Raw genomic sequence first — 14731 nt, forward strand, 5'->3', positions numbered from 1 at the left:
AATTTGGTTTCCTGGTAGGGAACAGTTACACAAACACATCCACACAAGTTTAATTATTTAATTTTGACATTAAACCCTAACTGGAGTAATACAGTTTAGCAAATCAATGAGGCTTACCAGCACAGAAAGCCTTGGGCTAACTACAAGTGCCACTTCAGAGTCACTTCAACTCAAGGTCTCTGTGCGACTCTACAGACATATTAGGCAATCAGTGAGTTTATTCTTCAATTATTCAAGCACAGTTAAGTGCTGTAATTATGCCCTGGGAGCAGGCTGAACAGTATTTGGTCATTAGTCACAAACAATAGTTTTTAATTTGCTTTATGTCTAGCATTCATTATACAAGAGAGTTGATCAAATTGAAACTAGTTCTGTGGTAACAGACCCATTTCACACTAAAAAAAAAAAAAAAAGCAAGTATCCAAAATGGTGCTACTAAACAACATCTGACATTAAAGAAGGATTACAATTTTCATAAAGATGCGATTTACACAAGACAAACAGAAAAGGCATCAGAGCGATGAGGCCAGTGTCTTGGGCTAACTTACATCAAGCCCAGTTAGCTTTACTTTGATAACCACAAACTGTTAAACAAAGGCATGGTATGATATTAGACATGCGGAGGGAGAAGGGACGCAATTTATAGGTGATTCAGTTTAACAAACTCTGAGTGAACCTACCTGCTAAGTCCTGGTGATACAAAGATAAACGTTCCACAAACATACCAAGCTTGTTCAATGCTTCAGAGCCCATACTGAGCAGCTCCCTGCACCGCAACTCTTCCCGGGCCCTATGCACTCAGCTCTCTGCTTAAACGTCAATCCCCAGAGAAGGTGTCCAGTCCACTCAATGTAAACTCCACTTAGTCTCTATCTCTTTAACGGATCATTCTGCCTGTTCTCCTTCATAGCACTTATCATTGAAATTATTTTTGTTTATCTGTTTATTCTATTTCTACTAAATCATAATCTCCATGAGGCAAGGCTCTGAATATCCTTAAAGACCTAACTCCAGTGCCCAGAACATATCTAGCATAAAGAAAGTACTCAATAAATGTTTAGTGCATGAAATGAAGAACGAAGCACGTCCCTTTGCAATCAAGGTGCTGTCAAGCGTAACAGAGTAGGTAAGACGTATAATCAGAAAACAGTAAATAATCTTGTAAAATTACATAAATACAATAATTTTCAGTACGAGACATTTCACAGAAGAAAAAATGAAGACCTCCATTTTTAGAGTTACTTTCTCTCTCTAAAAGCTCCATGCTGGCCCTAATTTCCAAGTGAACTTTTAATTTACTAACAGAAGTACAACAAAAAATGAAACTAAATGTAAGAGAATTATATGAACTAACCAATTTGCCTATTCTTCCTTTCTTTAAGAATTATTTACTAAATGACTGTCAAATCTATCCCCAAATTCCACTGGTTCCCCTTGGATATATTAGGTTTCTGGTTGATCTGTTATACATTTTTTATTTCCAGAACTAAATATCCTTCTGTTGCCCTGGAATCAGCTGTATAAATCAAATTTGGTGTTACTCCCTCCCTTTATTTACCCATAAAGGTGAATATCAGATAAAAGTCAAAATAAGTATTAATGGCCACCCCAGGTATGATAGTGTTTTTCTATAATGCCTAGCATGTTGCTGTGGTCAAACTGTTAATGAAGTGTTCCCTTTCTGGTTGTTGAGTACTGGACTACTGTTGCACTGCATTAGTTTGCATTTTATAACTATTTGCAAATCATTTTATTAGTATGTTTTCCTAAATTCTAAATTTCTAATGTAAGGACTTCTTCTTTAAGTTGTTCTAAATATTTATTAGTTTACTTCTTTTATCCTAACCTCACCACTTTGATCATATCCACACTTCCCAACAGCATCTAATATTATAACATTTTGAACACAGTAAGTACTTACTATCTGACTGATATTAGAAGTTATAGGCAGTTACTTAGTTTAACTTCAGAAAGAGGTCAATAGTCTGGAGATAAATAACCTGGTGAGCAGCTTGTGAGTGAGAAATAACTACTCCGAAGGCTCAAAATATTTAACATTAATCCTCAATTTAAAAAATACAAGATTCTTAATTCAATCATTTTTAAACGCCCACCAGAAGATATACACTGGAGATACAAAGTTGAGTAAGACATGGTATCTGCCCTCTTCAGAGTCTAGTAGTGGAAGAAACAGGCACGAACAGAAGCATAACACAATGGTCCTTGCAATAGCATAGATACCATACTGTGGGAACACAGAGGGCATGGAAAATAGCCTCATTCTTGCTATGTAACACAATCCTCTCATCCATGTGCTTTCAGGTACATATACCCTGTTCAACTCCAAGTCCTTGTAGCTCAGAACAGGTCCTATCCCATCAAACCTAGACACATGTTAGAGATATGTCAAGATAGCACTTCACTTTCTCTTTTCCTGGAAGTTTATTTGAATAACCAGTCAGGTCGATCCAACACACTCTGGTTCTATCCCAACCCATTGGCAGAACAAGACTCCTGATAGCCAGTTAGTAAACATTCTGGGATGGGGAATACAGCAGGACCGATCGGATCTCTCCGGAGCTCTTCAGATGCCAGCATCATGGCTTCTCAACCGTTTCTTCTCAAGTGATTAGAAGCCAGCCTCAGGGTTAGAAAAAAAGGCAATTGCTCCCTTCACCTTCCAACAGATTTTACCACATGGCAGTGCCTGTCAGCTAGCCAGATGGAAGACAGAGAACCAGCCACTGGGGTAGATAAAACTGTTAGAAACAGGGTTAACGGTAGGCAAATGCTACGAAAAATAGAGAAGGCCTCCATAGGACGGACTGATGGGAAGGTCTGGCACAGGCGGAAGAACCTTATACTGAGCTGGGGAGTAGGATCCTACGTCTACATCTGCTATCAAGCTGGTGAGGCCTCAGCAAGCCACTTAACCTCTGTGGACCTCAATTTGCCATCTAAAATAACAGAGTCAAATTAAATTATTGCTAAGGTCCCTTCTAATAATAAAACCCAATTCTAAGAGCATAAAAGACACTTAAAAGCTAGACATACTATTTAACCCCAGCAGTCCATGAGAATACCATAATGACATTTATTAAATTTTTACCATCTTACTTTTCCAGATCTTACTAAATCTGGGTATCTCATATCAGCTCACCCGGGTAGCTAGTTAGGTAACATTTGGCCAAACAGTCTCCTTTGTAATCAGAAATACAGAGACATAAGTCAGGGACCTGTTTACAGCAGACATAACTCTTTTCTGAACTGGCTTAATAATAAAACATTTTAGCAACTTAGTTTTGGCATTAAAGTTGCCCTTTATGCTAACTGCATTACAATTCTCCCTCAAAAAGGGTTTATAACACTTATACTAAATAAGCACAGGTAACATACTAATTGATACAGTAAGTAACAAACACTTCTCCATAATTATGGAAACATCAACTACATTGGCTCCATCAGTCATCTACTGCTACACAGCACCCCAAATATAGTGGCTAATTTGCTCACAACTCTGTGGGTGAGCCTAAATTTAGAACTCACTTCCACAATGCATAAGAATGTGAAGAATATTTTAAAACCTGAAAATAATCCCAATGAATGTAAAATGTGGTATTTTTAAAGAATGACACCACAGAGAAGTTAAAATTAATGAACTACATGTAACCACCATGTAATGGTGAGACATTTCATGCACTGCATGGGCATCACCCCAGGGGGCTGGCAGAGCCTGGCGTCCAATCCACGCTTGGTTTGCCAAACCAAACCTTGATGCAGGTTTCACCTGTACAGAGAAAGGAATGCTTTTTTATTTTTACACAGATGCCTCCTGCTCACCTGAGGGGCAGTTTCAGTAGAGGAAATGCCTCCTGCACGTTCTCACAAAGGCACTGGGTAGGCCAGTGCCTCGACCAACACCATCTATGAAACTCAGGAACGTGAGGTGAACAAGCAAGTCATAGAATACACTCATTACGATTCCATTTCTATAATGGTCCAAATCATGGAAAAGAAACTACTGGTTAGAGATTAAAAAAAAAAATTTATATATATATATATATATATATATATATATATGGTTAAACTATAAAAAAAAGCATGAGAATAAGTCAGAAAATGCAGGTTACTGGCTCCTTCTAATCAAGGAGAAAAGAAAACAGGATTGGGAGATAGATGCCCACAAAAATCTCAAAGCGAATAGTAAGGTTCTAGTTCTTCAACGGAGACAGGGGTACTTGGGCTCAATGTATACTTACACTTCGTACCTTTGTATGTTTTATAAATATTTTGTATATATATTCAATATTTAATAAAAACATGGGGGGGGGGACTTGCTCCCTGTGCTCAAAAAGCTTAAACTCTACAAGAGGAAGAAAACCAATGCCTATAAATATAATGTAATGTGGGTTTTGATAAAGGCAGGTACAGTTTGACAGATTGGTTGACGCATGCCAAAGTACTTATCAGGTGGTATCTATGCTATAAAGTGATAACTGTACAAGTATAAAACAGTTATTCACAGGATGGTCATTTCAGGTTTCAGGCTGATAATTATAACAGTTTAAGCAACATTTGCTTTTGATTTTTTAAAAAGTCATATAGAACTCAAAAAAATATTATTTGTAATAAGGATGATGTATAGAAGAACTGCTATAGGGTGGGTCTAATAAATATCAAAATGAAACCTGGGGAAAACCTTCAATTAATAGATAAAATGATACAGTAATGATTCTTTTCATTTTACTCCCCAGAATAATATTTACCAGGAAGTAGAGGAAAAGGCTGGACTAAAGAAACCAATCACTTGTTCAAAAATCTATGTAATTTACCTATACAATCTATAATAGGTTTAAAAAAAAACTTTAAAATGCTAACCACAGAATAAGAAGTTCCCATTTATATTTTTAGAATACTACTGTATTTGTATATAATGTCTCAATATAAATACATATAAATGCATTTTTTAAAACCTAAGAAACAGATGAGGGGTGGACAGAAAGGGATAAAATGGATGGAACATTTTAAGGCTTTATTCAAATGACCTCAAATATTCCATGTTTCAAGACTGATGAATATAAAACCTCTCTAAAATTGTGGGCCTATGTCATGGGTGTCTAAGCCAGGCTTTATTTACCCAGATCGCTTTTCCTTAATTTTATTCAGTTAAAATGTAATCATTTTTAAACAAGCCTATTTAACTTACAGAAAGTTTCCTCTATTTTAACTTAGAAAGTGGAGCCAATGTTAACTTACCATATTAAAGATATAAAAATAATAACTATGAGAAGACAAATATCAGCTTCTGTTACATACTTATATTACAAATTACATAATGATCATGTGTCAAACAATAAATTATCACAAACCATCTCTACACAAAGCTTTCAATCTATAATACAGTTCAGTCAGATTCAGGTGTATCCACTATTATAAATTAGCATTTTTGCATCCTAAAACTACAAACTAGGGTTTAACAATAGCTTAACAGGAACAACAGAGTAACTTGAAAGTTATATCACAAAGAAAGCTATATTATAAAAGTTGAAATAAATTTAAAAATCAAACTGGTATTTTTTATTATCGAATCGTTTCAGGCTATACTCTTGAGGCAAAAGAAGAATAGCAAGATCATACGTACTGTATCAATTTTCAAATTCAATTACAGAACCACTCAAAGAAGAAAGAACTGTTCAGTTTAATTCCATTCCATAAATACACGTATACCACACCAATACCAAGCTTAAAACTGCTTATTAGTATTTTGTGATCAAAGTGTCTACACCGCATTATAAATCTTTATACCTAAATCATACTTAACCAATTCAATATAATTAGAGGGGCTAAGAATTATTTACACCTCTACTCACATACAAAATGATTTGGGATATAAGACACCTTTACAACAAGACCACTAGGTTCTTTATGAAAAAATAAAAACTGATTTAAATTAATGTATTTTGTTATTTCTTAATTCCATAGCCTACAATCAAATTTAATATAATTAGAATAAAACTGCTATTCCACTGTCTACTACTGTACTGTTATAATTACATATGCATGTATGTATATATGTATGCATGTATGTGTGTGCACATATGGTATTTGATTACACAATTTTGGAAAATTTTTAAATTATGGAAAATCATAATACCCATAATCCTGCCATTCCAAACTACCAAGATACCCATTATGAATATTTGACATAATAATAAGCTTTTAAAATTTTATTTGTGGGTTTCCTTTTGCTCTGACTGAAATGATCATATGATTTTTAAGTACATTAACATGTACTATTTATAGATTTATAGATTTTCTAACATTAAGCCATCTGTGCATATATGAGATAAACCAAACTTAGTTGTAGTGTTTGATCTCTTTTATGCCTGGTTGAATTTAGTTTGCTAATACACTTTAGATTTTTACTTCTATATTCACGACTGATATAAACCTATAATTTTGGTCTCCCATAATGTTTGTCTGGTCTATGTATCAGAGTTATACAGGTCTTGTAGAATGAGTTGGCAAGTATTTCCTCCTTTTCTATTGTCTGGAAAAGTTTATATAAAATTGTGATGATCTGTTCCTTGAAATTTTGGTAACATTCACCTGTAAAATCACCTGGGCCTAATTTTGTGTGTGTGTAAAATAATTTTTCTTTTTTACTACTTCTTCAATTTCTTTAATAGTTATAAGAATATTCAAGCTAATTATTTCTTAAATCTGTCCTGAAAGGTTAAATTTTCTATCAATTGATCTATCCCTACCCACAGAGATTTAGACCAAAAATTTACAGCTCTTCAAAGTTGTGACATCTTTTTATCTGAATTTAGAATAAGCAATATATTTTGAGAGCACTGAATAAAATAAGGCATTTTGGTTTGTTTTTATCTTTAATGAGGGAATTCAGAGTCCCTCTAACAGGTCTAAAAATGCCTGGGTGTATCTAGGGTATTACAAAACTTTAATCACTGATTTGACAAATAGAAACAGGTGTGTATATGTTTTAGCTGCCACTTACCACCAGAAACAGGGGCATCCATGAAAACTGCTCCCATTTTCTCAACTTCTTTGGCCAATTCTTTTGAAACTGTAGGATCAATAGTGCTTGAATCTATTAACAGTGAGCCTTTCTTCACTTTTCTAAGTAAAATAAATAAAAATACAGTTTTTTAAAAACCAGTTTTGTAGTTTTAAAAATACAGTTTACAATGCTGAATAAACATTTCATGCAACAACCTACAGAATCAGAATCGGCTAATAGGCGCCAGGTATTAAAAACATTATTAAAACGGCTTCAAAATCTTAAATTCATTTTCAGATCAATTACAACTCAAAGTAAACACAAGCAAACTCTTTCAAATAAACCAAAATCATCTAATAAAATAGATGGTATAAATTCTTGTTTTAGATGAAATACACACTAACCATAATAATACAGGTAAGCTATGATTTAAGCAAATTAAAATACCTATTAACTTTAAAAAAGGTATTTGGTAGGATTTACAATTTTGTTTGTAGCTGAGTCTCTCTTAAAAGTAATTGATTTGCCCCTCCCCCAATTCCCCAATTTAAACAAACAAAAACCAAAAAAACATTAATTGATTTGTCTTTAAAAAGCTACATTGAAAATTTCACATATCCATGTCATTTCAGTTGCTTAATATAAGCAACTAAAATTTAGCCATTTGCTTTAGGATAGCATATTCTTTAATAACTAACTTTTTAAAAACAAAATAAAATATCAAACAGGCAGACAGGAGAATATAGGAATGGACTTGCAATCTCACCATCTTTTTGTTCTTCATGGTAAATTTATATACATGCGTTGGTAAAGGGAGGAAGCAGTCTTTTCATATTCCATATTTTACATCAATATTTTAATGGCATTCTTACAGTAAAACATTTTTGTTTGTACTGTAAGTGCAGACTGTATACCTAGATAGTTCCCTTACAATCTGTAGTCTGTGTCTATCTTCAAGGGCTAGGAAACTCTGATCTAAGTTATAATTTAAAGGGCTATGGTTAACCTTTTTTTTTAATTTTTTTTTTTTTTAAGATTTTTTTATTGGGGAATTGGGGGGATGGGAACAGTGCTGGGGAATTGGGGGAAGGGGAACAGACAAGTTGCTGTCGTTTTGTTCTTCAATCTAGTTGTGGAGGACGTTGCTTCACTGGCCCAAGTTGGCACCATCATTGTGCTCTTCCCTGGAGAGGCAGATCAGTCGCCGGCTTCTGGACGGCCGCTCACTGCGGCTGCTGGCCGCTCACGCTGGCTGCTGGCTACACACGGTAGCCCATGGCAACCCACTGCCACAGGGGCTGCAGCCTACGCCGTCGCCAGCGACTCACGGCAGCCCAGCTCCAGGTTGAGCTGTTGTTCAGCATCTTAGCTGTGGAGGGCAGTGTCACTGGCCCTCATATGTGGGATCCGAACCGGGGCCCTCTGGCATCCCAAGCGAGTTCTTAACCATTGCGCCACTCAGCCGGCCCTATGGTTAACCTTTAATTCAAATTTTCCAAGGTTCTTACTACAGATAAACCCAGAAGACATTTAATCATAATTATGACTGGAAAAGTATAAATGAATAAATATAAACATTGAAGGGGTAAATAGATAATCATTGCTAAAAAGCACAAAAAAGAAAAATCTTCCCATAGAAAAAAATAAGCACACAAAATGCTTATAACAATTCTAGACATATAATTGATCTGGTCCAAATGCAATGATTGGGTTACATTCCACAGGAAAAAAAATAAAAGAGCATACTCTATTATAGGTTATCTCAGTATGTAGAGTTTCACTTTACACAACCTAAAAAATAAGAATTAAGTTTACCAGTCTTCTGTGATATTCACATTTTTAAGATCTTAAATCTTTAAGCAAATGGGAAATCATCTTAAAAATTACACTGGATTTAGGGAAATGATCCTGACCCAGAGAAAATAAAGAACCACCCATGACAAGCAAATTACAGTTCAATGTAAAGCCCAACTCTTTCAAAGCACTCCCTCCACTAGATTGAGCTGGTAGTTGGCCACCATATTCCTTAGTAAAAGATATTAATAAACGTAGGATTTTAGTAACTTTTCCTTGAAAGGTAAAGTAGGGCCATAACTGGAACAGGCTACATAATGAGACAGCTAGGTTGCCTCAGGACCACACACACTGCGGGCCTGAAGGCTCCATCCAAAATGAGTGTCTTTCAACCTTCCCTGAAAGCTAAACATTTATCTTATCAGTTTGCTGCCTAATATCCAAGTGTCTTTTGCTTCCAAGTTTGTTAGTGTTCCAAAGCAATTCAATTTCCAAAAATCTCCAGTTTCATGTATTACAGCTTCGTGAAATTAAACCCTTTCTTTTCAGCCCTTCATGTGTCCACAGGGCTTACCAGTTTGTTGTAGCTCTTTGCTGAAATTCAACAACAAAACAATTTAGGAACAGGAACCAGTAAGACCAAAAAACTAAATTGGGAATTCGACCGCTGTCATCCTAACACAACCACAAGGGTTTGGCAATAGGCAGCAATTAACCAAAAAGTTCTTGAAGCCAGGGAAGCTAAGCACTGGCTAGGAAACTCTGACCTAAATTACATTTTATTTAAAGAGCTACTGCTAACCTTTAATGCCAACTTCTTAAAGTTCTTACTACAGATGTACTAACCCAGAGGACATACAATAACTTTTTATTATATAATAAAATGTTAAATAATGGTGTTCTTTCCAATGTTTGGTTTTATTTTTCATAGAAACCTTTTCCTGAATTTCTATAAACCATTATTATGCTTGTAACATTTGTACAGTTTAAAATGCAAGCTTTAAAAGTCTCTTAAACATGCTACCAATGAAAGCGTAAGTTTAATGCAAGAGTTAAAGAAACAGAAGCAAAAAAAAAATGTATTCCCAAAAGTCACATACTTGGCTTTAGTGAAAAAAACAAACCCTTTACAATGAGAGAGAAGCCACACCATTCACTTTTAAGAAATAAGAAAACAGTATGGAAAGTTTTAACAAACATCACTGTAATTTCTTAATAGGTCTAACAATGTGAAATGCATGAACTATCAAAACAAGAAAATATCCACAGTTAAGAGATACATACTTTAGAATTCCATTTGCTCCAGAATAAGCTTCTATTGCATTATTATTGGTGGGCAACATTGTAATAATTCTGTCAGCTTTTTCAGCTACATCTGCTGGGGAAGACACTACCTTTAAAAAAAAATTGAAGAGGCACATTACTTAAATTAAAATGTAAGCCGTTTCTAGAGTGCAAGTAAGATCTACATTTTATGCAGGCTGATAACAGTGACAGTGAATAAAAACTAATCCTTGTGTCTAAATGACAAGAAGAAAACGCTTATTGCCTAAAATAAGGAATCCATTCCTTGTACACATATAGATGCAGTTTCTATGGCATCAAATTTAGTGTTTATTTTAAAAAGTGTGAAGTGAATTGAGGGGAAAGGGCAAAACCCAACAGTCCTGGGAACAGGCACACTTCTCATGGTTTCCTCCAACTTGAATTCTTACACTGCATACTTTTTGGTAGATGCTTTGACTAAGAAAAACATTCTAGTACAACAGGGGCTGGTAGCCGAACTACAAGGTTTCCCAGTGATTTCAATGGGTGGCAAAATCCCCCAGTAAAACGATCAAGTCCCAAGCACCACCTGCTCCAGACTCTATTTTCAAGGTGGGGGGGGGGAATTCAGCCTGATTTAGAAAAATGTCAGGACAAGGACATAAGCACTTCCTGCACTATGAGTACCACGATGACGGCTGAGGGTGCGAGCTCCCAGGATGAGAGTACGAGCTATCGGAACTCATATGGAAACTATATCTGTATAGATATATATACACATATATATGTGTATACACACACACACGAGACATATGAATAAGGCATCAAGGTATGCTTACTTCCACCCTCATTTCTGCTTCAGTGATGATCACGGACCTGCTGTGAAGTTGTTCTATCCATCCTCTGCATGTGTATGCGCACGTGTGGGTGTATGCACCCTCACTCAACATGCTTCCAACCCCCTGCTCTCTCTCATACGCACACCTTTTTTTTTTAAAGATTTTTTTAATTGGGGAATTGGGGGAGGGGAACAGTGCTGGAGAATTGGGGGAAGGGGAACAGACAAGTTGCTGTTGTTTTGTTCTTCAGTCTAGGTGTGGAGGACGTTGCTTCACTGGCCCAGGTTGGCACCATCATTGCGCTCTTCCCGAGCAAGTGAGATCAGTCGCCGACTTTTGGACAGCCGCTCACTGCGGCTGCTGGCCACTCACGCTGGCTGCCAGCTACACACGGTAGCCCATGGCAACCCACTGCAGTGTCACTGGCCCTCATATGTGGGATCCAAACCGCGGCCCTCTGGCATCCAAAGCCAGTTCTTAACCAACGCGCCACTCAGCCGGCCCTCATACACACACCTTGATCCACCTGGCCAGTCAGTCAGCAACCAAAGACGTCAGAAGAGGCCAGGAACTCACTTCTTGACTCAAGCTCTCCCTTCACAGAAAGAAACCATCACCCCAGTTGTCACAAAAGCTCCTATAAAACCTTTTCTCTCTTTAAAAAAAGACAAAGGACTACTGGAGAATAATCGAAGATTTCTCCATAGAATGATTGACATACATATTAAAAACTGACGTATTTTCTTCTAGGAAACGTGAAGTGACATGTAAGCATCTTAGGAATGGGAATGCCTCTGCTTTGCATGTGGTGGAAATATACATAACATTTTCTTTTTGTCTTTGATGTGTGGTTGATGAAAGTGAAAGAATGGGAAACCAAACAGTGTGTAACCTAAATATTATGAGCTAGAAGTAATTACATTTCAATTACTCATAACAGACTATTAGCTTCTAAATCAAATTCTAGATAAATGTTTTAACATAATTTCCTAAGTCATACTTTAAAATTTCAGATACTCATGTATTCTGGCACTTCGTGTATTAATATTAAATGATTATATAAAACATCTTAGACCCTAAAACGAAACAATAAAAAGATATTCTTTCTTTCAATGTTTCATTCTAAAGGCAATCCAGCCTTTTAGAGTCTACAAAGCGGCATATTCAACATGTATATTTTGATATAATGGAGATTTGCCACAAATAATTAAAAAAAAAACAACTCCCGTCCAATTACAAAGAAATACTTAACTTAAATGAAAACCTTTCTAATTCCCAAATAAATACTGAGATTCAAAAAGAGGCAACTATTTCCTGGCAAACAGTTCAAGTTCAATCAAGAAAAACACAGTGCAGTAAGATGAAGAAGAGGAGGAAAAGTTGTAGGAGTGGTAGTTCTCTATTCCCAACTGTACCAAGAATATGGGTTACACAGGGAGCCCCACCTGTTCATCCTACTTAAATGAAGCTGTAAACACAATGCAAAACGTTGACATACCTTTCCTTCTATGTCAGCTCCATCTCTCCAAATCTCTCAGTGACTGCAGTAAGCCCTGAGGTCTAAGAGTCCATTTCAGACCTTCTTTTAGGAATTGAGAGAGGCTCTTCCATTGAAGGAAATTCAATTCCATCTAGCTAACTTCTTGAGAAGTGCCCTCAGGGGCAGCAACAATTAGCTCACTGATCTAAGGATACTTCACACCTCCAAGCTTCTCATGCCCATGAATTGGCAATGCCAATTCATGCAACTGCCAAGTGCATGGGGTGGCCAATCAGCCCCCTGCTTCCCTAGCATCTGCTTCTTGGGATGCTTGGGTTGCCAGAGGACCGCTAACCCCTCCATTATACAGGGAAGTAGTGTCAAAGCTCACAGGTCTGGAAAATACACACAATGATAGTGATGGCTGGAATGTCACCACTGTACTGGCCACAAATGCTCCATGTCTAAAGGCTATATACACTTGGTACATTATAATAACAGTCTCTAATTTGCACTGCACAAGGCATGTTTATTAGACAGATAGGCAGACGTGTGTCCAGCTATTCAAATCGTCTTGCCTTCCATGTGATGACTTTAAGACTCTGAAATAATTGACAAAATTTGGCCACGACTCAAAAGCTAGGGGGGGAAAAAAAACCTTATTGCCCGTCTGACACTAACCACAAAAGCCTTTAGGAGCCAAACTAATTAGAGTCTCTTCAGTTGCATTTGCTAATTGAATGGATGAGCAAAGACAGCACAGATCAGTAAGAGGAAAACTAACGTGGGAAGCCACAGACCCAGGTTTAGTTCCAGCTCTTGTGTGATTTTGTGCCAATCACTTAACCTTTCTGGCTTCAGTTTCTGAATCTATAAAATAAGAACAGTGATTTGGGTTATCTTTAAAGGTTTCTATCTCCAAAGTAGAAAGGAAACTTAGGCAAAGACTTTTTCGTATTTAATAACCTTAAATTCTAGGAAGGTACAGCCTCTGTGAGCAAGGGCTCACGGGATTTAAAAAGCATTGTAACAACTCAGTACAAACATACAGCACCAGCTGGACTCCTCTCCACCTCCACTCTGTGGACGGTCCTGGCCTGGCTGACTCCGGGCCACGGCTCTGCTCTGACTATGATGGCCATCCCAGAAAGATCGCTTGCTAATTCCAGGCCTCATTCTTACGTTATTATGAATTAAGATGACTCTATTTTTCCATACACAAGAGATAGGTTCCCTTGTGTATCATGAAATCTACAGTCTTTAAAAGTTTCTGTGGCCCACTTCTCTGGATTTCAATTCATCCATATGCTAGTACACATCAATGGCAGGTGTGCAATACAAAGAGCAGAAGATTGAGTCGATTCAAGACGAAACCTGCTTTGCTGGGTGAGGAGAAGGGGGAAGGTGGGGCATCAGGGCCCACAGTCATCTGAGGGAATCACACCTCCTTCATCCATATCCATCGGAAGGGGACAACTTCACTAATTGCTTTACATAAAGCGAAAAACATCGCCGTCTCTTCTAGACAAAACAGTCACTCAAGTCAAGCTCAGCACTGCTTCCAAGTAAATGGGCAAGAGAAGCTTGCGATGAAACAAGAGGAATATGATCTTGGTTAAACCTGCCACTCGGTACGTTTTAATCTTTCCAAGTAGAAACACATATTGTTACTTCAAAATCACACTACTTGAAAAACCGACAAAAAGTTTGTGCCTACATCTTGAAACATTTGGTCAACAGTGATGGAGCCACTCAGCAGGAGGTTTTTAAAGCTCTGATTTAACAAGACCTGAGTGGATGCCAGTTTAGATCCCAAGAGAACTACTTAACCAGACATGTTCAGCCTTACAGCCCAGAACAACAGGACGGTTTCCAAGTTTTTAAAGAGAAAACAAAAGAAAAGAGAATCTAATTAAGCCTAGGTCAACCAGAAAACTCATGCAGAAATGGTGCAAGACTTTTGGCCCAGATCAGCGGCATCTCCAAGGAAATTCCTGGACAATGAAAACGAAGCGCGAGTCCTTGATACTAATGCTTATAAAGAAAAATCAGGGCCGGCCGAATGGCGCGATGGTTAAGAACTGGCTTGGGACGCCAGAGGACCCCGGTTCAGATCCTACATGTGAGGGCCAGTGACACTGCCCTCTACAGCTAAGATGCTGAACAACAGCTCAACCTGGAGCTGGGCTGCCATGAGTCGCCGGCAATGGCATAGGCTGCAGCTCCTGCGGCAGTGGGTTGCCATGGGTTACCGTGTGTAGCCAGCAGCCAGCGTGAGCAGCCCTCAAGCTTCGTGAGCAGCCGTCCAGAAGCCGGCGACTGATCTGC

At 37.5% G+C, this 14731-nt stretch overlaps 1 protein-coding gene across 1 annotated transcript in view; it reads right to left on the reverse strand.

Moving 5' to 3' along the window:
* The window catches only part of HIBADH (3-hydroxyisobutyrate dehydrogenase), a 91895-nt gene that overhangs the window by 67805 nt on the left and 9359 nt on the right, over positions 1-14731 (reverse strand). The window contains exons 3-4 of the mRNA XM_019639949.1: positions 10103-10212; positions 7022-7143 (exon numbers count right to left, since the gene is read on the reverse strand). Coding sequence (XP_019495494.1) covers positions 7022-7143; positions 10103-10212 — 232 coding nt within the window. The remainder of the gene's footprint in view (positions 1-7021; positions 7144-10102; positions 10213-14731) is intronic.

Source organism: Hipposideros armiger, unplaced genomic scaffold (assembly GCF_001890085.2).
Source record: "Hipposideros armiger isolate ML-2016 unplaced genomic scaffold, ASM189008v1 scaffold_47, whole genome shotgun sequence".
Classification (NCBI taxonomy): Eukaryota; Metazoa; Chordata; class Mammalia; order Chiroptera; family Hipposideridae; genus Hipposideros; species Hipposideros armiger.